Genomic DNA, 25,123 nt, shown 5'->3' on the forward strand with positions numbered 1-25,123 from the left:
AAGTGAAAGCTAAGGGATTTCATATCACTTCAGTCTTGGAAATCCCATTAGGTCTAGTCAGCATCTACCTGAGTACTTTACACACATGAAGTGACCGCCACAGGGTTTCCCTGTCAAAAGGGATCTCAGCAGCCTAGTCTCTACTCTATCAACTACTGACCATCCCCCAGCCCCACCCAGTATATTGCAAGATGAAAAAGTTCTGGAGATCTGTTATACAACAACGTGAATACACTCAATGAACTGTACACTTCAAAATGGTGAAGATGGTAAATTTTATGTTGTGTGTCTTTTACCACAATTAAAACTAAAAATTATTCAAAACAAAACAAAACAAAATGAAAACAAACAAAACAAAGCCAAGCAAAAAATTCAAAGCTCCCTAGTTTGCAAGCCAGTTTGCCTTCTCTTTCTCCTATACCATAAAGATTTGTAAGTTGCCCCATGATCACAAAGATCTACAAGCACCATTTCAGAACTAGGTACCACAACTGCTGCCTCTCAATTTTGGTTTTTAGATGCTTGTGGTACACCCATAAATCTATTTGTTTGCTGAGAACACACCTTAAAAACAAGGGCCTTACTCTCACATACGAGACAGGAGAGCAAAGCTAGAATGTGCTGAGTATTAAAGCCATTAGTCTAAGCTTTAAGACCAGCAGAACAATGATAGCTGGCTCTTGTGGGTACTTACTATATATCCATATATCCCAGGTACTGTGCTAAGTGTTTTATCTACAGCATCTAAATAAATCCTCACAATCACTCTGAAAAGTAGGTCATTACATCCCCAATGTATAGATGAGGACAACTGGTAAGGCTAAGTAGATCTATCTGTATGAATCTATGTTTGATTCAATTGCATATATCAAATGATGGTTATTTAAGGAATTATGTTATTATGTTTCCATCATTTTCAAATACCAAATAGCATTCTTTTTTTTTTTTGCGGTACGCGGGCCTCTCACTGCTGTGGCCTCTCCCGTTGCAGAGCACAGGCTCCGGACGCGCAGGCTCAGCGGCCATGACTCACGGGCCCAACCGCTCCGTGGCATGTGGGATCTTCCCGGACCGGGGCACGAACCCATGTCCCCTGCATCGGCAGGCAGACTCTCAACCACTGCACCACCAGGGAAGCCCACAAATAGCATTCTTGATAGACAATTTCCTAGCTTCTTCAAAATGATTTATGTTCTTGTTCCTATTGATGGGCCTGCAACAGTTACAACTACATAACATAACTACAGAGTCAACTCAGGCCCACATCGAACAAAACAGAATATAGACCAATATTACTGAACCAATTATACAGATTGTTGCTATGAGAGATTAATCATAATAAGGGTTTATATTACTAAAAAACATCAAAATGTGACTATTATACCCCATAAATATAGAGAACATCTAAAATGTAATCTTACCTGAGAATTTTCATCTAAGTTTTCCAACTTTTTAATTTTTTGTTTTACTTGAGCTATATTCCCTGTTACATCTGCCAACTCTGCTTGTTGGTTTAAAAGAAGTTCAGCTTCACTCACGAGCTAAAAATAAGGGGGAGAAAAAGTCTTAAAAGCGTATAAATTATTAAGCATTTTCCCTTAATAATCAAGTTTTGTAGTAAATGCTAGTAATTAAGAACATCAGTATGGAAAAATCGCACATATGGAAAATGTCTTCAGTTATTTTATTCACAGAAATCAATTTAATCTGTTAAAATTTAACCTGCTAGACATCGGTGTGTACTGATGATTTATAAAAGATCACTACGTACATGTAAGGGCATGTGTATATGGACAGGTATGGAAGTATATATACGTGTATATACATGCATATATATTCCCTAGCTCTATGGTGAATGGTTCTAGAAACAAAGACCCTTCAGTAGCAATGAGCACACCTAGCACCCAGATCTTGGTCTTTAATATCATTTCCCAGAAAAAGAAAGTGGGGCTTTGCAGGAAATTGGCTGGTTCCAGGGCTGAAGCAGAGTAGGAGTAAGATTAGTTCGGAACATCTCTTTATGCCAGGAAGTAAAGAAGTGATCAAAATGTTTGGACATGTCACAAGGACACAGCAGCCAGGTGGAAACACCAAAACAGTTAAGAACAGTAATGAACTAAAAACTAGGAAGCCACGAGCCCAATAAATAGATAAACACCAAACAGCATTCTTTTTTTAAAAAAAAAAACCCTTTATTTATTTATTTATTTGGCCACACTGCACAGCTTGTGGGACCTTTGTTCCCCAACCAGGGATTGAACCCGGGCCCTCAGCTGTGAGAGCGCAGTCCTAACCACTGGAATGCTAGGGAACTCCCCCAGACAGTATCCTTGATAGACAATTTTCTAGCTTCTTCAAAATGATTTGTACTCTTGTTCCTACTGGTGGGCCTGAAACAGTTACAACTCCATGACATATCTACACTGAGATATGAAGATCAGCATTTCACAACCATCATACTTTGAAGCAAGAATCATCAATTGATGCTAAACTGGATGGGGAATTTTTGATGAGGAACAAGATATTTGCATGGCTTTAAATTTTCTCCCCACATATTGTCTACTAGTTGCAAGAGGGAAAAAAGTAACCATACTCTGGAGAAATTCAACAACACTCTGACAGGGTGATCAAAACCGCTACCAACAATGAGGGGCAGATGGACCTCATCTACCTGCAGATGTGATACCCTCCAAAGGAAACATCACGTATGCAGTATTCTTGCTGGTCATGCGGAGATTAATCTGATCATGAGACAATGTCAGACAAACTCAAAATGGTGAATATTTTATTTTAAAACTGACTGTATTTTTCCAAAATGTCAGTGCCATAAAAGACAAAGAAAGGCTATGGAAATGTTATAGATTAAAGGAGACTAAAGACACATGACAACTTAATGCAATACCTGACTCTCTAGACTGGATCCTGTGCTGAGGGGGGAAAAATGATATAAATGGCATGATTGAGTCAATTGACAAAATCGGAATACTGATGGCAGATAATTAGAAAACGATTGCATTATTCGTAAATGTACAAAATTTGATCGCTGTACTGTGATTACGCAAGAAAATATTCCTATTCTGTACATTATCTCAAGTTTGAGAATATTCAATTTTTTCTTGTAAGTTTGAATTGCCAATTAAGCCTTTATTTAGTTAATTCCTAAATAGCCAGAACCCATCTTCATGTCACTACGAGAGACAGATCGTGTCAGTGAGATTACAATCCAAGACAAACAACAGCAATACCGATCGGAGGCAACAATGACTTCATGAAACAGACTATAACCACAGGGCAAGAATTTAACCTGGAGGCAAATTAACATATAAGTAGAGGCGCAATGGGTCTATTCAGGAAAAGTGTTGTTTTTGCATGTGTTTGGTTGGGGAGGAGGGACCGACACAAATAATCTGGAAGGCCCAAGAGCAATTTGACCTATTCTCTCTTTAAGAAAGGTTTCACGCAGAGCACGCACTTCAAAATCTGAATCACTGGAGGGAAAAGGCTGGTAGTAACTGAGCCCTGGGTTCAGAACGCAGTGCCCCTCCCCCAACTGATTCTGCCAGACGAGTCAGCCACTCATGGGTAGAAACAAGCTGACCACGTGCAAGAGAGAGAAGTGAGTTTTCCTTGGATCCGTGGGAAAATACTATGACAGAGACTGGGAGAAGCTTGGATGCTGACCATTAAAGAAAAGAAGAAAATAAATCCACATGGGATGGATTTTTCAGAAGGATGGAACTAGAATATACTTATAACCTTTTAAATAATGTATAATTAAACATGATTTAATTTCATCCATCAGGCTTTTCATAGAAAATAAATTGCTGGATCAGAAAAAAATGTTTCGTTAGATTATATTAAATATGGTCAGCATAGATATATGGTATTTAAAAAATCATGAAGGGGCTTCCCTAGTGGCGCAGTGGTTGAGAGTCCGCCTGCCAATGCAGGGGACACGGGTCCGTGCCCCGGTCCGGGAAGATCCCACATGCCACGGAGCGGCTAGGCCTGTGAGCCATGGCCGCTGAGCCTGAGCGTCCGGAGCCTGTGCTCCGCAACGGGAGAGGCCACAACAGTGAGAGGCCCGCGTACCGAAAAAAAAAAAAAAAATCATGAAGGAAGTTGGTATTATTTCCTTGGAAAGTTATCCCATAGTCCAAAAGCATTTTGTATCTAAAATAAATTTGAATATCAAACATCAGTGTAGATAGCAACTTTATCCCTGTCATCTGTGTTAGGACTTAAGTGCTTTCTCGTAAGAAATGAGTTTAAGCCAGAAGTAGGTGTCTTGGCATTTTCGAAGCTGTTTTCTTCATTCTACGTCAAGGTTCACTCACACTTGCCTCTTTTCACCTCTCTGGGGGTATAAATGGGTACCTTGCAAGACTGTTTCTGATGATCAAGGAGTAAGAACCTCCAGCATAATGAAAAACACCGTATCAAGGAAAGTTTTAACTGACCTCTTGAAAATCCTGCTCAAACTTCCAGAGTTGCAGATATTGCTCCATTTTTAGCTGGTGTTTTTCCCAAAATCCATCAAAAGCTATTTCCATATCATGTACTTGAGTGAGCAACCTTAACAAAGCAAAGTCATAATTAAAACAACGATTTGTGTTGCAGGTATGTAGATAAGCGTGGTCTGGATGTTAAGAATTATAGGCAAAGTCACAGCCCATGACATCTGGTCCAGGTAGAGACCATCAGTGTCCACAGAACCTCCTCTCTGAGCAAACTAAGCTCCGTGAAACATCTCAGGAAGGAGTTCTCAGATTCCCAGAGGTCCAGGAATACTTTCACACTTAACAGGTAGCAGCAAAAATGTATAATTCCCTTTCAAAGGTATAAAATAAGTAACTCTAAACCCAAAAGAGCACTACTCACTTATTAATAGTTTGCCAGTCACCACAAATTTGCTGATGATTTTCAAGTCTTGAACTCACGGCATCTTCGGCATCAGGCACTTCCAGATTTGTTAGCAGGATTTTTCCTTCTTTGGTTACAGCTGTAATATCCTTCTGTGCAAAGGCAAAATAGGATGAATCAGCCTGCTGGGAACCTATTCTGAATGACCTGGGGAAAAGGAAGCATACAGCAACAGCATGCAGAATAGAAACAGCAGTTCTAGAACGGCCTTTGCTTTCATAAGTGAAAACTCAAGGAATACCTCATTATCACAGAATCCAAAAGCCGTGAGGATCTCCAAGAAGCCCTGCCTATTGAGATGGATTTGCAATCACTAATTTTATAAGATCTTTACAGACAGAAGCACCCCATGCTCGGTTTGTAACCTCCTTCTGTCACAGGTAGAAAGTTCTAATTTAGGGACTTCCCTGGTGGCACAGTGGTTAAGAATCCGCCTGCCAATGCAGGGCACATGGGTTCGAGCCCTGGTCCCAGAAGATCCCACATGCCGCAGAGCAACTAAGCCCGTGCACCACAATTACTGAACCTGCACTCTCAAGACACAACTCCTGAACCCGTGTGCCACAACTACTGAAGCCTGAGCACCTACAGCCCATGCACTGCAACAAAGACAAGCCACTGCAATGAGAAGCCCGCACACCGAAAAGAGGAGTAGCCCCCGCTCCCTGTAGCTAGAGAAAGCCCACACGCAGCAACGAAGACCCAACACAGCCATAAATAAATTAATTAATTAATAATAAAAAGAAAGTTCTAATTTAATGTGGAAACAACCTAAGTATCCATCAACAGGTGAATGGATAAAGAAGATGTGGTATATATATACAATGGAATATTACTCAGCCATTAAAAAGAACGAAATTTGCCATTTGCAACAACATGGATGGACCTGGAGGGTATTATGCTAAGTGAGGTAAGTCTGACAAAGAAAGACAAATACTGTATGATATCACTTATACGTGGAATCTAAAAAGTATAACAAACTAGTGAACATAGCAAAAAAGAAACAGCCTCACACATACAGACAACAAACTAGTGGTTACCAGTGGGGAGAGGGCAGGGGGGAGGGGCAAAATAGGGGTAGGTAATTAAGAGGTACAAACTACTATGAATAAAATGAGCTACAAGGATACAGCACGGGGCATATAGCCAATATTTTACAATAACTATAAATGGAGCATAACCTTTAAAAATTGTGAATCACTATGCTGTACACCTGAAACGAATATAGTATTGTAAATCAACTATACCTCAATAAAAAAAGAAAGTTCTAATTTATTCTATTCTATTTTGCTAATATTTTTAATGTGCTCCAATAAAGCAGTAGTACTGTAATAAAGACTACCACACTAGAAAGCATACAGTTACAAATAATATTTAATGCATATTCAGATATAGTTAGATACCTTTCCTACAAATCCTTAATTGTTACCAATCACTACTGGCCATAAGTACTCTGTTACTTCACGTTTGGATTAATGAATTCACCATGAAGCATGTACTTCTATTCAGAAGGTCTTAACCTTAGAAGGATCTTGATCCTTTAGGGATCTAAGAGTGATCTATCACTCCCTTCAGGAGATGCAAAGGCCCTCTGAAACTTTAAGGAAAAATTTGGGTGCCCATGTATTTTCTGGGAACAGGTTCCAAGATACCAACACGAAATAAGAACATAAACATTAAGAGCTACTGTTTATGAAGTGCCAACTATGTGTCAAACACTGTTTGACATACATCAGATACTTACTTCATTTCATCCTCACGACAGCCCTACAAGGTATGCATGTATCATCATCATCATCAACCCCATCGTACATATAAGGAAACTGAGACTCAGAGAGGGTAAGCAAATGACCAAGTCACTCAACTTGTGAGGGACAGAGCTTTTTCTCCTTGAATAGAGTTTTGCTTTTAGATTATGATTCAAAATTCCCATTTCTCTCCTCTTCTTAACATAAAAATGTCACCTCCACATAGAGCTTGTATCTGTCAGTGCCCCCAGCATGCCTGTTATCATACAAAGGACATGAGTTTTACAGGGATGCCTGGTGCTTGTTCAGATCATGCTCAAACTTTTGGGGGAAAGTAAATCTAAAAGTATTTGGCGACTGTCTGAAACGTGACTCGGAATCCTTCACAACACAACCCTCCAGACAACTGGGGAGGAGAGTAAGATCAACTTGCTAGCTATGGTCTATTGTAGAAGACATCAGGAACTAGTACTCTGTGGAAAAGAAAGCTTGTAATCAATTTAGCAATGTTTGGCTCGGTCACAATGCTAGTATATGGCAGAGTTGGGACAAAAAACCAGGCCTCCTGACTCCTCTTCAAGTTCTCCTTCTCCATTTCACAGTGTACCTCTGCTGGATGTTGAAACAGAACACCTGTCTGCCTCTTGACCCTCACTCTAGCTTTCCAAATGAGAGGCCCTTTCTACAAGATACAGAATGCATGGCAACAAAAATGACTGTGGATCTCTTATTCTGGAGCAGTGATAAACTATTCTATTTACAAATAAACAGCTGCTCAAGAGAATGCACCGTTTAAACAAGGGACACTTCGATTCCACATATCCAGGACATCTTCCTCTTGTAAAGTATTCTTTTTTTTTAATAGTGTGCTTTATAATATATAAATATCTCCTTTGTCTCCCTACCCAGCAATCTGTGTGAAATGGACACTCAACATCTCTCTATCAAAAGAAAGACCATGGGAAATTTTGGTTTGTCCCCTCTATCAGACATACCTTTAACAGGTGGTACCTTTCAGCACGAATTGCAAGGATTTCTTCTATTGCGGGAATATCATCTGGTAGTTCTGTCTCAGCCAGTTCAGTTCCAAAGGACTGTAACATCTGAGCCATGTCTTTCACTGTGAGGGCAAAATTTTCTATAGCCTGCAAAGAGCCCGTGATGCTTTTAATTGTATGGAAGTTCTGCCAGCATATCAAAACCTAGACCAGCAATCGTATTAACTTTCATTTAGGTATGACAGCAAACACATATACTATGAACTCTGCTGAGGAAAGCTGGCAATGCCCTTGACAATCAACTCTAACTTTGCATCTAAGCCCCTAAGAAACTGAAGTGAGGTAGAAAGTCTTCTCAAATGTCTTTTACCTAAACTTCTGTACTTATTTCTCAAACAACGATGAAAACTCTTTCTTAAAGATGCCATGTAAAGAGTAATTTGTTTTATTCTCTTGCAAAACACAGTGTTTCCTTATTCTATTAAATTCTGAAACTGCAAAATTATTTGATAATAACTTTACTTCTGAAGAGAAATGAGAACATCAAAGCCACTTTATATTTATTATCATTTATGAGCAAGTATTAGCATTTCAAACAAGGCAATGGACTAAGGTGACAGAGGAATATTAGTCACAACAGTTCATTTCAGGTACTGGGGAAGATTTGAAATTGTGACCCCCAAAGGCTCTGCTGCCCTAAAATGTCAAGTAAGGTTGGGTTGTTTATTTTGTTTCCAAAATCAATGACTCAGAGAAAGAAGGACAACATGTAGAGACCATATTAACCCGTTGTTTACCATGCAACTCAAGGTGTCTGCTCTTTTATTTATAGCTTTATAGGTTATTAAAGGCAAGACACTGCTTACTTTGACAATACACTTTCGTACGAGTGAACAGGACTGCTGAATGAAAATAAGGATGAGGAAAATAGAATCCTGATTGAATTAAATATCATTATTTCCTTCAGAAGGGTTCCCATATCTCTGGGATTTGGAGTAAAGATTTTTATAGGACAGATTCACACCTGTGAGGCACCGGGCCCTTGCCTATTCGTACATTTCTGGAACAGAAGGCATCTTTGCTACAAATCTAACTGCCCCAGGAGAATCACTAAGCTGATGAGATTAATAAGATTACTTGCATTTTTTGAGGGTGGACCATAGGCCAGGCACAATGCCAAACATTTTACATCTGTAATCTCATTTAATCTTCCTGATATTCCTATGAGGTAAAGTCTTATTCTTCCCATTTTATACTTGGAAAAACTGAGGCTGAGAGAGCTTTTACAACTTGCACAAAGTTAAATCCCTAAAAATCAGCACTGCTAGGATTTGAACCCAAACCCTTGGTTTCAAGTTACTACATGGCCACAGGAGGGGGTGGGTAGAGTAGGATCTCCTTACTCCCTATAGGCCTCTCACTCAAATGCCATCCTCAGTGACTCTGCATCATTTCTAGATACTTCCTAGGGAAGAAAATCAAGATGTTGAATTATACATGTTTTTGTAAAATAGGAGCCCCAGAAACCTGTTTTTCCCAAGGAGGAAAACAAACAACTCTAGAACTAGATTTCAAAGCTAACACAAACTATAGGCTCTACGGTAAGGGCAAAAGAAACATACATTTCTGAAGATGATCCATTCACTGTGGCAGTACTGCAAGGTGCCGCCTAACTCAGGGGTTAACTGCTCGTCATCAATGTATGTCAGCAAATCACTAACTGAGCTCAGCATAACAACCTACATAAATAAGCAAGAAAGATACTGTTAACTGCCCCCCGTGGCATCCCTCCACTCAGCCATACAATGAACTTTAGCATTCATTTAGCAGAATGTTATCTTTTATAAATGGTTCTAACAATTCTCTCCTGTACATCCCCTCCCACATGGATACACTACCTTCCCTCAGGGAATAACAGGTGTCATTTACAAAACATTTCTCTGTAAAGCGAAAGTAATCTCCATAGAAACCCAAACACCTGATTCCCCCTGATCTAAAATTTTGCACTGTCAATGGTCAACCTTCTGAAAGAATGTTAAGCCCATAACAAAGTAAAAGGGCTTTCTGCAGTAAATTATAATTTATCAGGAGGGACTGATCTTTGCAAAAGTACCCAAATTTATGAGCACTCTATTCCTAACTCTAAAAACGTATAAAAATATCTTTTGAAAAAAAAATTGTTACTCTGAACTAGCTCAGGATGTAAGTTCATGGGAGTTCAAATACATAAAACACACACTCATTTTTTTCTCTAAAAATAAAATGTCCTGATTTTATACACATGCACACATACATATATACACATATACAACATAGGTGACATACATCTTTTTCAAAAGGAACTGCTTTGTTACAAGTTGATTAATCTTTTCCTCTATTTTAACAGTAGGAGCAGAAGACTTTTAGGCATTTTGATTTTACATTTTGGGAAGATAAATTCTATCTTTTTCTTTTACATGCTCTGTGACCACATGTAAAACATCAATAGCATGGTGCAAAGTCTTCATGAGAAAGGGACAAAACATTTAAATACTCTTACTGGTAATTTGAGTATGAAATCTTCCTGACTAAATCGAAATCCAATGTCTGTGAAAGTTCGTTGGAGAAAACTGGTAGGACGAAGGACCAAAACCAAGTGCAAGTTCCCAGGGAAGGAAGCCTATAGAAAGACCACAGGAAAGCAAGAAAAAATTGTCAAAACATGCATTCAAGTGAGCACATGGCAGAAAATATATAGTTAAAGAAAACAAATTCTAAAGTCATAAAAGCCACTAAAAGGATAAAACTTTAAAAAATGGATATCGATAAAATCTAAAAACACAAAAATAGAAATAAAACTAATGTAAGGTCATCAGGTCAGATCCTTGCAGTTCTCGTGGCCTGGAATTTTCTCACACTAAAGTCAATCCCAAGTTATGAGAAATTATACTCTTAAACTTCATTTTAAACTTAGTTGTTTGCACTCAAATTGCATTTAATCCCTGTAAAACAGAATTAGGAGGCAGGTTTCTAGGATAACCCTAAATGCCAAAGGGAGCTGAAATACTGAATACCTGCAGTAAACAATGGAAGAAAACTATTTTATGGACTCACATTTTTAGTTCAGTCAAGCAACATTCACAGAATATCTTCTACGTGTCTACCCCATGTATTTAAGTGAATGAATATCAGGCACTGTTAACACTTGGTGTACACAAATTAATAAAATATAGTCCCTACCCAGCTTGCAAGAAAATGACAATCTAATAGTAGAGTCCATTAGTATCATTTACTCTATAGGACGATAAGTTGATAAATGAAACAAGGAAATTAGAATAATATACAACAGGAAGTGGTAGCATAGAGCACCCTAGACCTAGGAATGTCAAAAAGGTCTCCCATAAAGAGGAATAAATTGGATTAGAATCTTGTTCTGGTGCACCCATGTTTCCCAGCTTCTTAGAATACTGGCGCATAGTAGGTGGTCAAGAAATAATCATTAAATGAAAGAATGCAAAAGACAAGGAGGGCACTATGCAGAATTTGCAAGGGGTGGAATAGCATAGCCTGATATAAATGATAAAACACCACATATCAAATGCTTACTGTATACGAAGTATTTTGCCAACATTATCACAGTTCCTCTTCATAATAATCCTGTGAATTAGTTAGGCTATCCTCTTTTACAAACAAAAAATAGTGAGGCTTGTAGAGTTTAAGTATAACTTGACCCAGCTGGTAAAGTCTGAGTCGGCACCCGAGTCTGCCCCACATCAAGAGGTCCCAGTCCAGAAAGCTAGAGGAAAATGCTGATGGGAGTGGAGGGGTGCAGCAATGGGAGATGGTGCTAGAAAGATGAGCAGGAGCCAGATCAGGAAAGACCTTGGGTTTTTTCCTGGCGGCAAAGGGAGACTCAAGAGCTTTTAAGCAGCAGAGCAACACGATCAGACCTGCATTTTAGAAGGATCACTTTGGCTTTGGAAAAGGACAGGATTTGGACAAGAGTGGAAGCAAACAGATGAGCCTGAAGGCTGAACAGTCCTCCAAGCCAGGGATGGTGAGTTTCTGAACTGGAGCAACAATAGCAGGGATGAGGGTAAAATTTAGGAGGTACTCTCTGCAAGGCATGATGACTGGCTGTGTCTGATGAGAAAGGAAAGACTAGGACAATCAATTTCCAGATTTTTGGCTTGAGTAACTGGGTGAATGGTACGACCCTCACTGACATGGGAACACAAGAGAAGCAGGTTTTCAGGAGGGGGATATGATACTGATTCCCATTCCTTGACCTGTTGGAAGGGTCATTAGGACAATCTGATGATGTCCATCAGACAAATGGACATACAAGTAAGGAGGGAAAGAAGCCTACACTGGGAATGTAGAGTTCGGAGTCATCAGTCTCAGAACAGTGGGTTAAAGCGTAATAAAGCAAAATATGTCCAAAATGTTTAAAATATAGTCATCTTTTAGGAATGCTGGAATATTAATAATTGAAGAAAACTATAAAACAAAAATTAATAAGATACTGTGGAGGCAGGGGTATATGGGAACTCTGTACTTTCTGCTCAATTTGCTGTGAACCTAATCCTGCTCTAAAAAATAAAGTCTATTAAAAAAAAAGAATAACTTTCACAGAGGGATAAGACCTAGACTCTGAAATGACATTCAAAACTGGAGATTTTTAAAATTCAACTTGAGATGATGATAAAAACATAAACAAGTGGCGATGAGAACTACAGTCAGGGAAAGAGAACTGAGTGTGATACAAATAGGTAAAAGAAAGGAGCACAAAATTAAATCAATAAACTAAACAATGATTACAAATAGACACAAATCGGGATGGCTATCTACCTGAAAACTCCTCTAGGTGGCCATATCTGTATTACCCTCTCCCTTCATGAGAAACTACTTCCCCTCCCCTCAAAATTCATATGTTGAAACTTAACCCACAAAGTGAAGGTATCTGGTGGTGGGGGCTTCAGGAGATGATTAGGGCATGAAGGTGGAGCCCTCATGAATGGGATTAGTGCCCTTACAAAAGAGACCCCAGAGAGCTCCCTCACACCTTATGCCATGTGAGGACACAGAGAAAAGATGGCCATCTATGAACCAACCGGGAAGTAGGCTCTCACCAGACACCGAATCTGCTGGCACCTTGATCTTGGACTCCAGACTCTAGAACTGTGAGAAATAAATTTCTGTTGTCTATAAGCCACACAGTCTATGGTATTCTGTTATAGCAGCCCATAAGGACTAAGACAACCTCCTATTATTCTTTTTTTTTAAAACAAATTTATTTGTTTTATTTATTTATTATTTTTGGCTGCGTTGGGTCTTCGTTGCTGCACGTGGGCTTTCTCTAGTTGTGGCAAGCAGAGGCTACTCTTCGTTGTGGTGCGCGGGCTTCTCATTGTGGTGGCTTCTGTTGTGGAGCACGGGCTCTAGGCGTGTGGTCTTCAGTAGTTGTGGCACGCAGACTTCAGTAATTGTGGCTCGGGGGCTCTAGAGTGCAGGCTCAGTAGTTGTGGCGCACGGGTTTAGTTACTCCGCGGCATGTGGGATCTTACCGGACCAGGGCTCAAACCCGTGTCCCCTGCGTTGGCAGGCAGATTCTTAAGCACTGTGCCACCAGGGAAGCCCAACCTCTTATTATTCTTAATATTGGTTTCTAATGAGAACTGTTCTCTTTCTTCATGACCTTGCCCTTCTAACACACAATGATTTGAAGTGGGATGAAAATTTAACGTAAAAAGTCCCACACTAGGGTTTTTCAAACTAGTGCTGAGGGAAGGAAACTTTGAGGATGCAGTTCCAGAGCTACTGATAGCCATGACCCCTGCTGCTAGAGGAAGCTTACTCCAAAGAACAAAGCCAACAATGTACAGAGAACTGGAAGTAGAGACAGAGAGTCCCAATGATAATGTGTATCCTACCATCTATTATGCACATAATGTCTATTATATTTTCTGCTAAGAATGGTACATACTTGCCATAGTTATTATAAGAATTAAAAGAAATAATGACTATCAAGCTACTCTGTCAACTCTAAAAAAGTTAATAAGATAGTTTTTTTAATTTATCTTGGGTTCTTGGACCTAAAGAAGAACAAGCAGACTTAGGTAGAAAACTTTTTTGGGATATGGATAAAGGATTGCTTAAGGGGAAACTCTGACAGAGACCTGTGAGAACTCTGGACCTACTTCTAGACTGACAGCACTAAGTGTATTTCTATCCTATTCACTTTAGGAGTTAAGCCTTTCCTTCTCCTTCACATGGGCATATTACAGGCATAATTATTATACTTAACCTGCCTTGCCCCAGCTTATTTTTTCACTTTTAAATGAAATCGAAAGCATCCTACTTTTGCCAGCACTTAAAGCACTATTACTTTTATTGTTTCATGGATTCTAGGTTGATCTGCTCTCATTGTCTTTTTGTCTCTGACTTTCCTTAATGTCATATTCTCTGGTATTGCATTGGAAATCTCTAGATGCAACACCCTGGCGATGACTAACTTAAAGCCTGGAATACTGACCCACCTCCAAAATTGGCGGGGGTGGGGTGGGGGTGGTGATACTATGGGAGCAGAGAAGACCACATGGCAACTCTCTGCCCTGAGGTCAGGCCCTGGTCTCTAACCTGCCACTCCTAGGAGAACAAGCAGCCAGACCCTGGGACAGCTGATCACACAGCAGGGAACAAAGTAGAGAGCAGAGAGAAGCAGAATCACTGTTCACAGCATCCATGGGGAAGAGAGTTCAGGCAGGGTTTGCAGGTATTCAGCTGCTCCTAAGTCAGGGGTTTCATGTTGGCTGTTTTACTAAATCAGTTATTCCATCTATTTGATAAAGTGGCTTATCCCAAACATTGAAAGCTGAATAAAATGCTTCTAAAGATATTTCTACATTCTAAGGAGATCATTCTTAAGTAAAACTTCCTGATTATTTTATCATACCTTCTCCTCCCTTAATTCCTTCAAAATGTTTAGTGATTTGCTTATCACAGAAAACCTATAGGACTTCCCTGGTGGTCCAGTGGTTAAGACTCCGAGCTCACAATGCAGGGGGTCTCGGTTCAATCCCTGGTCAGGGAACTAGATCCCACGTGCTGCAACTAAGACCCAATGCAGCCAAATAAATAAATAAATACATATTTTTAAAAGCCCACAAATATCTGCATTTCTAAAGAAACTGTCCTATCAAGGATGAACACTTCATTTATTGCCTGTATAATTACATTTGCAATGTTGTTCCTTATAGGATAATTTTGGAATCTTTATTGAGCTGCCATGGAAATCTTCCTAGAATACATGGATTCTGTTAACCCAATAGCTACTCTCAAATCTAAGCCATTTGAAGGAAGGAATAACTTGTAGGCAACAGCTATTATTTAGTAGGCAAAACTACTAAACAATTGGGTGGCACTCAAACAATTCATGTGATTTGTCAGTTGTTTTTTTAGAAAACTAAATCATACAGTTCAGACCAGGCATATCGTTTCTATGCCTCACATGCATTAGACCCCATGTATGAATCCCAGTCCCACTCACTTCCCCGAATTTAAATAGGTGCCGAACTAGTTATAGTAAAACCACAACCTCATGTGAATGACTTTTAATAGCTTCTCTCCAGCATAATATACACACACCCACACATACACACACACACACACACACACACACACACATGTACGTATATTTACATGTATTCAGGACCCCTCAAAGCCTTAAGGTAGGGACAGGAGACTGGCTAGCTGGCCGTGGGTGGGAGTGTTCCGTTTTACTGAATGACTATTATGAGAATTATCCTCATTATATTATGACATCATACTAAGTATTTTACATGCAACAGGTTCTTTTATCCTCACTTCACAACTAGTCAGTTCCAGCTAAATGCCGTCATGTGGGAAGGTGGGCCCAGCTCTGCCAAATCTGTGATTTCTCAAAAGCCAGAAATCCAGACTTCTGTGGGAAACACGATTTTCAAAGATGGGAAACAAATGGAAAGCTTGTTAAAGCGCTGGATGGTCTCAACAAAACACATGTATGGACTACCAGTTTGCAACCTTGGAACTAAAGCTTCATACATCTGAACCTGGGCCAGTATCAACGCTCTGTCCACTTCTCTGGCTGTGATCGCTGGCTATGAGAATCTGGAGGGGACAGGGCACTCTTGAGAAATTTTAACCTGAAAGGCCATTTTGGCTTTAGGGTCAGTCTGCATGTGTTTGCATGTGAGCATACAAATAGGTATAGAGACAGATTCTATTCTTTATATACAGATGTTTGCATAACTAAAAGATTCAAGATAATCTATTTTAAAGCCGCTATTGAAATGAACATTCAAACAGCATATCACATATCATAAACAGGATCAGATGCACATATCTTATAGCAAATATAGCGCAAGCCCCCTGAGGTTTCCCATTCGGTTTGGGGAAACTACATTTCTACATTCTCTGGTATGCTGCCTTAAAGATCTCTAATCTGGATGGTTATATAAACATGAAAAGGCACAGTTCCTATTTTCTCCAAAATCAAACCCTAGATTTTCAAACTATAAATCATTTTTGAGAGCCTGTCAAAAAAGCAAAAAGATGTGAGCAAGGGTCAGCCTTGTTTTCTTTTATTGCTTTCTTCTTTACCAAAAAAAAAAGCATGCAGCATGAGAGAGGAAACAGCATTGGTTTTAGGCACTGGTTGCAGGCTTTTTTTTTTTTTGGAGTTCCAACATGTGACTGCTTAAAGGCGCCTCAGTAAAAATGAACATGCCGCCTGTCTTCATAGGGCTCAGAGCCATTTCTCCCGTTTCTGAGCACAGCCCCACCCCAGCCCTCCGCAGCAGCTCCGACCGGTTCTTCAAGTTAAGGCGCACAGAATTCGTTTTCTCTCCCCTTCCCCTCCTGGAGAAGACATTTACTCCCTTCTCCTCATGCCTGTCTTCAGATCATCCAGTTATATGGCCTCAACAGCAATAACAATGACAAAAGGCATCGCTTTTTCACTACTGAAGTCTGGAAATTAACCTTGTTTAATATTCTTTTGTGCGGCATCTCAGACAGGCAATTCATACACCCCCTGCTCGCTTTTCAGTTATTCTAGTTATTTCTTTAAAAACGCTTACAGTGGCTGATGCCACATAAAAATTTGATTATTTTACTATGAAAACAATTTATATTCCTAGAGCTTTTTCTTTGCATCCTTAGGGCAGAGAAATGCAGTCACAATAAGAGGGAAACCAGGCCAGTCTGAATGCTAAGGACAAGCTCTTTCCTGGACCCTAAACCCTTCCCAGGACACGTACTTAACGCACAGGCTGAATGCAAACTCAGACTTGCTGCCTGGCATTTAGGAATAACTTGACCTTGACATCTAGAAAATAGGACAAATACTAACAGTAAAAACAAATGTTTGAAACAATTTAGCATCGTGGAGCCTACTGAACAAAACTATTATAATTTCATATTACTAGTTACAGAACATAACTGTTACAGAATATAAAATACTGAATTGTTGGCAATGTGACTGACCTCGATAAGGTCCACACTATCACGTTAGAATAAGCTGGGAAACATCTCGTGACCTCAAACTACAGAGAAGAGTTTCCAAGGCCGTGAGCTACTCCCGCACTCTTCCCACATACCCCACCCTTAAAGAGTATAGAAAGGAAGAGTTACTCCACAGATAGCCAAATAACTTGCCAAGTGATCTCAGGAGTGGGACAGTCCCAGGCAACACTCTTTTCCTTGTGATTCGCCTTTCTTGTCCCATATCCATTCTCAACCCCCTCACTTGTTCACACTCATTGCAATTTCCACCAAGCAGCCAGTTTAAGCCTCTCTTTGGACTTTAAATCACTGCTACCATCCTTCCGGGTGCTACCTATCATAGCCTCTAGAATCAGCCCAACTCCAGAGATCCTTCCAAGTCAAACTATGGTGTCACCAACTGAGTTGCAAATTTTTCACTCTGGTCAGCCCCTATGCATGCAAGCAGAACAAATTTGTCTTCCACCATAGTTCTGGGCTTCAGGCTTAATCCAATCAATTTCATTTCAAGCTAGCTGTTCATAGGGACCACTTAAAGTAATTCATTTGAGGGAAAAAGAGAAGAAAGAAACCAAGAAAGGTAATAGACACATATGCTCTTCCTTAAGGTCCAAACAAACGTCATCTCCTTTGTGAGCCCTTCCCTACCAACTAGAAGTTCTTTCATAATAGTTATTTATGAACATGTCCTACCTTCTCTACTAGATTGAAAGCTCCTTCAGCTCTGTAGCCATTCCATGTTTACCTTTGTAACCCATGTTGTGTGTGGCACAGTACTAGATATATCTATTCACTGAGTACTTGTGTGCTGTATTAATTTGTGTGTATATTAAGGGATGTGCATCTACACGAAACAAAGTTCAGAACTGAGAAAACATCTATGCATATAAAGGAATTAGGAACTTTCTGAAAGCTTAAGTAAATTACTTTTGATAACATAAGTACTAATGTCAGTTGCACCCAGTATTGCAAAGCATATACACAGGCATCTCTTGTGCACCATGAATTGTCTGTTAAAAGTCTGAAGCTATTATTCCCATAATACAAAATCATGTGTAGAGCTGGAGATAAAAGATTCATATCCTAAACTGTAATTTTTAATATACCATTTTGTGCCAAGAGCTTTATTAGAAAATAAACCGTTTACTCACCCATTGATGTTACTGTCATTCAACAACAATAAAATTCTTACTGGTTTATTTCCCTGATCTTACTTTTGATTCCAAGTGTCATTTTTTTCTATGACTGATTTTCACTTTCTTATTTTTTGTGTGTTGTCTTGATTATTTAAATAAGCAAGTATTATATTTTAAATCATAACATCAAGAACATTACCTTAAGTTTTGAAAGAAAAAGAGTAGCCCTGAAAACCTTGCTGATGACCAGTTAGTTATCAAATTAGCTAGTGTTACTTCGCATCTCTCCAAAATACATCTAAATATCCCTTCAGAAATTTGCTGGGAATTTAGTATACAAGTGAACCAACGATGGGAAAATTTGAAAATGTATCTGAAAGGAGAGATTTCTAAATTCTAGCTTATAAAGAACAGTGAGTCATTTTTTTTCCTTTAAGAAACAGTTGTCAACAGGCTAGAAATCTGCGTCTTTCAAGTTTGAATATGGGGAAGAAATGAAATCAGAAAGATTTCAGATCATCAGACTTCAACATTTTTTCACTTGTCCAGTAACACCCAGGAAGGGCTGCCTTTTTAAATGCTGATGAAGTCGTCTCCAGGTCTGTCCATGATATCATACTCTACTTGACCATGGTGAAAGGAAGGACGAATCCTTTTGTTAGATATTATTTTAACTGGTCACTTAAAGCTACTCTGCCCAACGATTCAAAATTGCTCATACAGTCTTGAACAAGTACCATGACGGATGGTGCTTCCTCATAAACTTGATCACATTTAGATTTTGAAATTACATTCTACCTCCTTGGCCTTAACATTCCCCTATGTCCGTATCACAGGAATCACATCAATGCAGTCCATGCAAACACAAGACTCCATTCTCGCCCTCTGTCCTTAAAAGCCCCATTCAGCAGTTTGTGCTATAGCACCATGCTGCCGCATCCCTGCACTTGAACTTGGGAATAGGCTTTCCAGGACTGCAGGCAGAGCCCTTACCGCATTCCTTCTGAACCTCATCTTGCCTCTCGGGGGAGTTGCTTCTGCCATCTCGCCTATACACAATAACACTCTTCTTTTCCAATTGTCAATGCCACATTGATGAAATATGAGCCGCTTCTTAGGTAGTATTTAAAAGCGGCAGCCAAAAATCTCTATCAAACAAAGCTACCGTAGCTGCTTCCATTACCACCGTGGCAGCGCTGCAAAAAAACCACTATCCCTGATTCGTCAGCTGACAGAGCCTTCCCTGCTGCTCATTGTAATTCAGAGTCGACACATTCCCCCAATTACTTAGCCTGATTGAACCTCATGGATTAGCTGGTGCTGGACTGCTCAAGAAGATCAGCCTCGTCCAGGGAGTGGAGGAAGGAAAAAAAAATGACTCTCCTCCTAGGGGCTAGATGGGACTGGCTTTCTCCTCTGCGCAATTTGATTTTTAAGGTGGAATGCTAAGAATCTTTGTGAAGGTAGTATTAACTGATATCTTTAATCTTGTCCTGCCCTGGTCTGTAACTTGAAATTCAATTCTGTGTGTTTTTTTTTTAAATTAAATTCTATTCTGGGTTTAAGCCTTGTGAAAGGTTAATAGCTTGTGAAATTTTGTCCTGATGATAATCTAGAAAGAGCAGAACGTGCAAACTTTCTAAGATGGATAGGATTCTCTCCCAAATGAACATTTCTCCAAAATGTCTAACTAAAAAATAAAAAATCTTGTCTCTTATCATTATGAAGTATAGCCTAACTGCGTAGTTTCTTTTGGAATCTAGAAATTAAGATCTTCAAATTGAATTATATAATTACTTCATAGACACTAGTTTAAAATAATGTACTAAAGACAGTTAGACCTATCTATACAATGGCCATTTTCACCAGAAATTCTTTCTGAATGTCAACTTTTGTTCTTGAAATTGGCTTGCATTCGATATTTACCTCTATTGCAAACAGTGTCCAATGGCTATTAATGGTTGAGATATAATTAATGTGCTTTTGAGCATGGGTATAGAAGCTCTACCATAAGCAGAAACATTTAAAATGCTAAAAAGAAACAACGCTTAAACTAATCTATAGCCAGTTACATGTCATCGTCACCTGCCGTCCCCCCCACCTCCCACTCCTGCCCGACTGTTATGCAAGTAAAGCGACCTTAGCCTCAAAGCTCTTTGCTGGGCATACTTCACACTTCCCCCCTGAGAGAACATTCCCTAGGGAAACAGAAAGGGGAGCATCACCTCCCCTTTCTGTTGGGGTCAACAAAGTCATTATTCCTTTGTTGACCCCAAATCAACAGTATCAAGACCCAATTTTGTATTTCTCTTTTGGGAAAAACAAGACCTCTGTTCTAAGCAATCTATTTGATAAATAAAAATAAAACTTTACCAAAAAACTGATGCCATGTGCCAACTAGTCACTCAATGAAAATTAATCTCATCAAGCAGGTAGTTTGGGCCAAAAGAAAAAACGCTGGGCTGGGTGATAAAAAAAAAGTTTTATTGTAACAAGTGCTATATTTAGTATTAAATAATCGATTATTGTCATAAACTAAAGTCTGCTCAATAAGCCCAAGGACTGATCCTAAAGGCCAGGGCACAATAAGTGCCTTTTATATGATTCAGCCCATTGATAGTGCTCAATAGCACCCGGACGCCAGATGTACTCTCTCCAAAGGAATTTTTACCTTTTTCTAAAAAAAAATTTAATGTATTTGTCTATCCACATGTCATTTGGAAAATGACAGAAAGCAGCAGGTGGAAAGGTCACCAACTGCAGTTCATGAAAATTCAATTCTTGCTCCTGACCTTGGATTCAACACGTAATCTTTCCAAAATGCGTATATCAATGTAATTCCCTCATCTACGGGACAATTATAATGATACCTGCCCACAGGACTTAATCAGGAAACGAAAAGAATCAACATTACTTAATAAATGTGAATGCCTTTGAAAAAGCAAAAATGTATTATACAAAATCGAGGTTTTACTATTTTATTTTGGTAACTTGTATGAATGTGGTATTAAGTCTTCTCTTCATTGCTTAGGATTAAACACTTCTGTTACAAAAAATAAACAAAAAACTACCTTGCTGACTTGCCCAAGATGAGGAATAATTCATACTGGGTATGAGGAGAATAATGATCTCATTCATTTTACCATGTGAGTGCCAGTGTATTCCTTACACTCGTCAGCAAGTTCGCAGAGCAAAATGAACACTGGCTCAGAAGTCCAACAACCTAGATTTTTGTCTTGCCTTCACAACTAAACCAACTGCCTCTGCTGGCTGTGGCCTCCCGCGTGAGTCCGGAGACGAAGGAAGAATTTCAGATGGCTGATGACATTGGACTCTCAAAGAAAAACATATATTGATTCCCAGCTACTCTGGTCTGCTAGAGGAAGTTGACTGCACGGCACTTTTGCAGACAGCCCCACTCTTGCCAGCTCGGGAGGAGTCTGTGGGTTCCTCACCTCCCTCTTCTTCTATGAAAGAGAAGGTGTCAGACAACATGCAGATGAGCATAATAATGTAAGAGATCATCTTGGCTGTGGGCAGAATTGCATCTCTCATATTGTCTCCTTTAGGGAAACTGTTTTTTCTCTCTGGGTCTTGGAGAGCTGGGGACTAGCTTCCAATAGGGACAATATGTCATTTTGCAGGTGACTCCCTTCCCTCTCTACCCCAGGGGAAAGAAAAGTCTAGAAAGATACACACCGAAATGTTAAAAAGTGCTTATTTCTGGACGGTTCGATTATTGACTATTGTTTTAAACCTTCTTCTTTATACTTTTCCATATATAATGGGTATACAGCAACACAGCTATTTCCATTTTTAAAACAGTTCTCATAAAAAAACTGCCTTGCTTTGAAAGGCATAGGGGACCATGAATCACTTCTCACTCAACTTGAACCATTGACTACTCATTCTTTCCTATTAGGTTTTATTTTGGGTAGAGTTGGTTAGCTCAATCTCCTCTACCAATTCGCCTCTCTAGTTTTCCACCTCCCCATTCCATCTATTTTTATTGTCTCCATCAGTATCAAAATAAGCTGTACCCCACAAACAGAAAGTATAATGCAAAACAAAGTCAAGAAGTTACTGTAGAATACAAATGTAAAACAGTTAGCTAGTGGGAAGCAGCCGCATAGCACAGGGAGATCAGCTCGGTGCTTTGTGACCACCTAGCGGGGTGGCATAGGGAGGGTGGGAGGGAGGCTCAAGAGGGAGGGGATATGGGGATATATGTATGCATATGGCTGATTCACTTTGTTGTACAACAGAAACTAACACAGCACTGTGAAGCAATTATACTCCAATAAAGATCTATTTTTAAAAAAAGAAGTTACTGTAGAATAAATTGGTACTCACTGAGATTTTTTGGAGAGAGATTTTGAGAGAAGACCAGGTATCCAGTCTTCGATCAAGAATAATGGTAAATCGGGAGTCAGATCCATTTTGCCTACAAGATGAGAGGAAATACTCTGTTTTTCTTAGTAATAACCCAACTTTGCTAGATATGTCCTTACTTCTGATTATTTCATTTACATGTGATGTCTTGCCTGAAGACAGATTTGGAAAGTTATCACAAAGTGCTACAATTGGAAAGCCAATTTAATTCCATATTCCACTACTCACTATTTAAAATTTCTTTTTTGTCACTAATGTCAATCTTTTAAATAGGCAAGTAATAGTGTCATGCAGGTAGGCCACTAAAATGGATTCGGAATACTATGATTTGGGGCATGGGAAAACCTTATAGACAGCTGTCCTTCATGACGTCAGATGTAACTTCACGGCAATCCATCAGGAGTCAATGATCCATTCATTCATTCAGAAAAACACTGTTAAATACATATTCCTACCTCTTGCCTGCTCCTTGAGGGAAGGCAGTGTAATGGATAATAAAACTTTTATTTGCCCTAAAAAGACCACTTTCAAGCTTTAAGGGGTGCCGTGTAAATTTAGTTTTCTGGGATTTGATTTTTGTTCATGAGCTTCTTCACAATATTATGATTTTAGATTCCTGCCTTCTTAGTCTTCAGGATTAATAACCAGAAAATGTTTCCTTTAAAAAATTTGTTTTCAACCTAAATAAAATCTGTAAGGAAGCTTTTGAAACTTTCCCCTTAAAGCATTCTCATCTCAAATGATTTCTAATATCAAGTAACTCCTAATCCATTCCAATATCACTTTTGAGTCTATTTAACTTTCAGTCTTCTTATTTTATCCTTGGAAGAAATGAAGAATAGCTGTCTAGCTACTGGCTAGTGAGAGTTCCTTTTAGGCGAATTAAAGGCTTTATGTATGATCATCGTTTTTAACCTATGTTCTTCTGCATGGGGACAAATACTTCTAGGCCCCCAATTTGGTTTTCATAGAGCCTCAGTATAATTTTTTTTTTTTTTTTTTTTTGCAGTTACGCGGGCCTCTCACTGTTGCGGCCTCTCCCGTTGCGGAGCACAGGCTCCGGACGTGCAGCGGCCATGGCTCACGGGCCCAGCCGCTCCGTGGCATGTGGGATCTTCCCGGACCGGGGCACGAACCCGTGTCACCTGCATCGGCAGGCGGACTCTCAACCACTGTGCCACCAGGGAAGCCCTCAGTATGATTTTTATAGCAATTTAGGTAGCTGTCAGCTTCCCCTTCTAAGTTATTTCTTATCTACTCTGAAGGTGAGTCTTATGATCATTTACAATAAAAAAAGCCACACTAAAACACCATTTTCCTGTTACTACATTCAAATGGGTAGCCAATAGAAAGCAAACTGAATAAAAATGTAGTGAAATACTATACCTTGCAACAGACGTCAAGTAAGTCAGCACTTTTGCTATCACCTCTTCTGGTATGCATCTGAAATTACAATTTTCCGGAAACGTAATGATCCAAGCATTGTCCTTTCCCCGGCCACCTAAAATAGTATAAAAAAACAAATTAGCATTTATGTGACAACAATGCAAGAAAGAGGATTTTAGATTTGAGAGGGGTGGTTAGAAGACAGTCTGGGGCCAATGCAACTTTTATAAGGATGATGATCTCCACAGAAACCAAAACGGCACCATGGTCCTGCTGAAGTCTAAAAAGTGGCAGCGTGGTTTTGAAATAAAAAAGGAGAAAGAAAGAAAGGGGGGGGGAGACAGAGAGAGAGAAAGAAAGAAAGAAGAAAAGAAAGGAAGAAAGAGAAGGGGGAGGGAGGGAGGAAGGAAGGAAGAAAGAAAAAGAAAGAGGGGAGGGAGCTCCGGAGTAGAGAAGGCAAAATGAGAAAAAATTTCACAGAATGTGTATAATAAATGCAGTTGAAAATAGAGCTGATCACTCATATTGGACAACCATGGGTATTGGGAAATAACTGTTTCTATACCAATGCTATGAGCCTAAATTCAAAGTGAGTCACTGACAGCTTGATAACAAGTGGAAACCTTGATAAAATTGACCACTTAGAGTCATGGTGAGCACGAAAAGAGTATAGGATACAAACTATAGGAAATAAGTGATGTTCTAACGGATTGGTGGAAGAAACAATATAAGCAATGGAATAGGAATCTTACTAATGCAAAGAAAGAAAGACCACAAATTCTCCATGGGTTAAAATTCAGTGTGCACCCCACTCCACAGCCCTCTACGCAGCCCGGAGGATTAAGAATGAAAGCCACCTAGTGCAGGGATGAGCCTTACATGTGCCTAAGGTCCCACTCTGTAGTCAGCCTAACACCTGGGCACAGGGTGGGTGCTCAATACATATTAGTGCTAAATGGAAGTTGAAAGATTATTTTAGGGGAAAAGTTGTACTGTGGCCTTTGAACTTAGCTTG

General features: G+C 39.5%; 1 protein-coding gene across 4 annotated transcripts in view; it reads right to left on the reverse strand.

The window, feature by feature from the left end:
* The window catches only part of MCF2 (MCF.2 cell line derived transforming sequence), a 97,597-nt gene that overhangs the window by 35,517 nt on the left and 36,957 nt on the right, over positions 1-25,123 (reverse strand). For 2 of the 4 annotated variants that reach the window (XM_065901276.1, XM_065901272.1), the window contains 8 exons: positions 24,109-24,223; positions 22,684-22,774; positions 10,209-10,328; positions 9,292-9,408; positions 7,667-7,816; positions 4,882-5,015; positions 4,461-4,575; positions 1,422-1,541 (listed from right to left, as the gene is read on the reverse strand). In XM_065901276.1, the coding sequence (XP_065757348.1) occupies positions 1,422-1,541; positions 4,461-4,575; positions 4,882-5,015; positions 7,667-7,816; positions 9,292-9,408; positions 10,209-10,328; positions 22,684-22,774; positions 24,109-24,223 (962 nt within the window). Of the gene's footprint in view, positions 1-1,421; positions 1,542-4,460; positions 4,576-4,881; positions 5,016-7,666; positions 7,817-9,291; positions 9,409-10,208; positions 10,329-19,323; positions 19,375-22,683; positions 22,775-24,108; positions 24,224-25,123 lie in introns of those variants that run through there. The other 2 variants (XM_065901275.1, XM_065901273.1) reach the window with 1 other exon arrangement.

This window comes from Phocoena phocoena, chromosome X (genome assembly GCF_963924675.1).
Source record: "Phocoena phocoena chromosome X, mPhoPho1.1, whole genome shotgun sequence".
Lineage (NCBI taxonomy): Eukaryota > Metazoa > Chordata > Mammalia > Artiodactyla > Phocoenidae > Phocoena > Phocoena phocoena.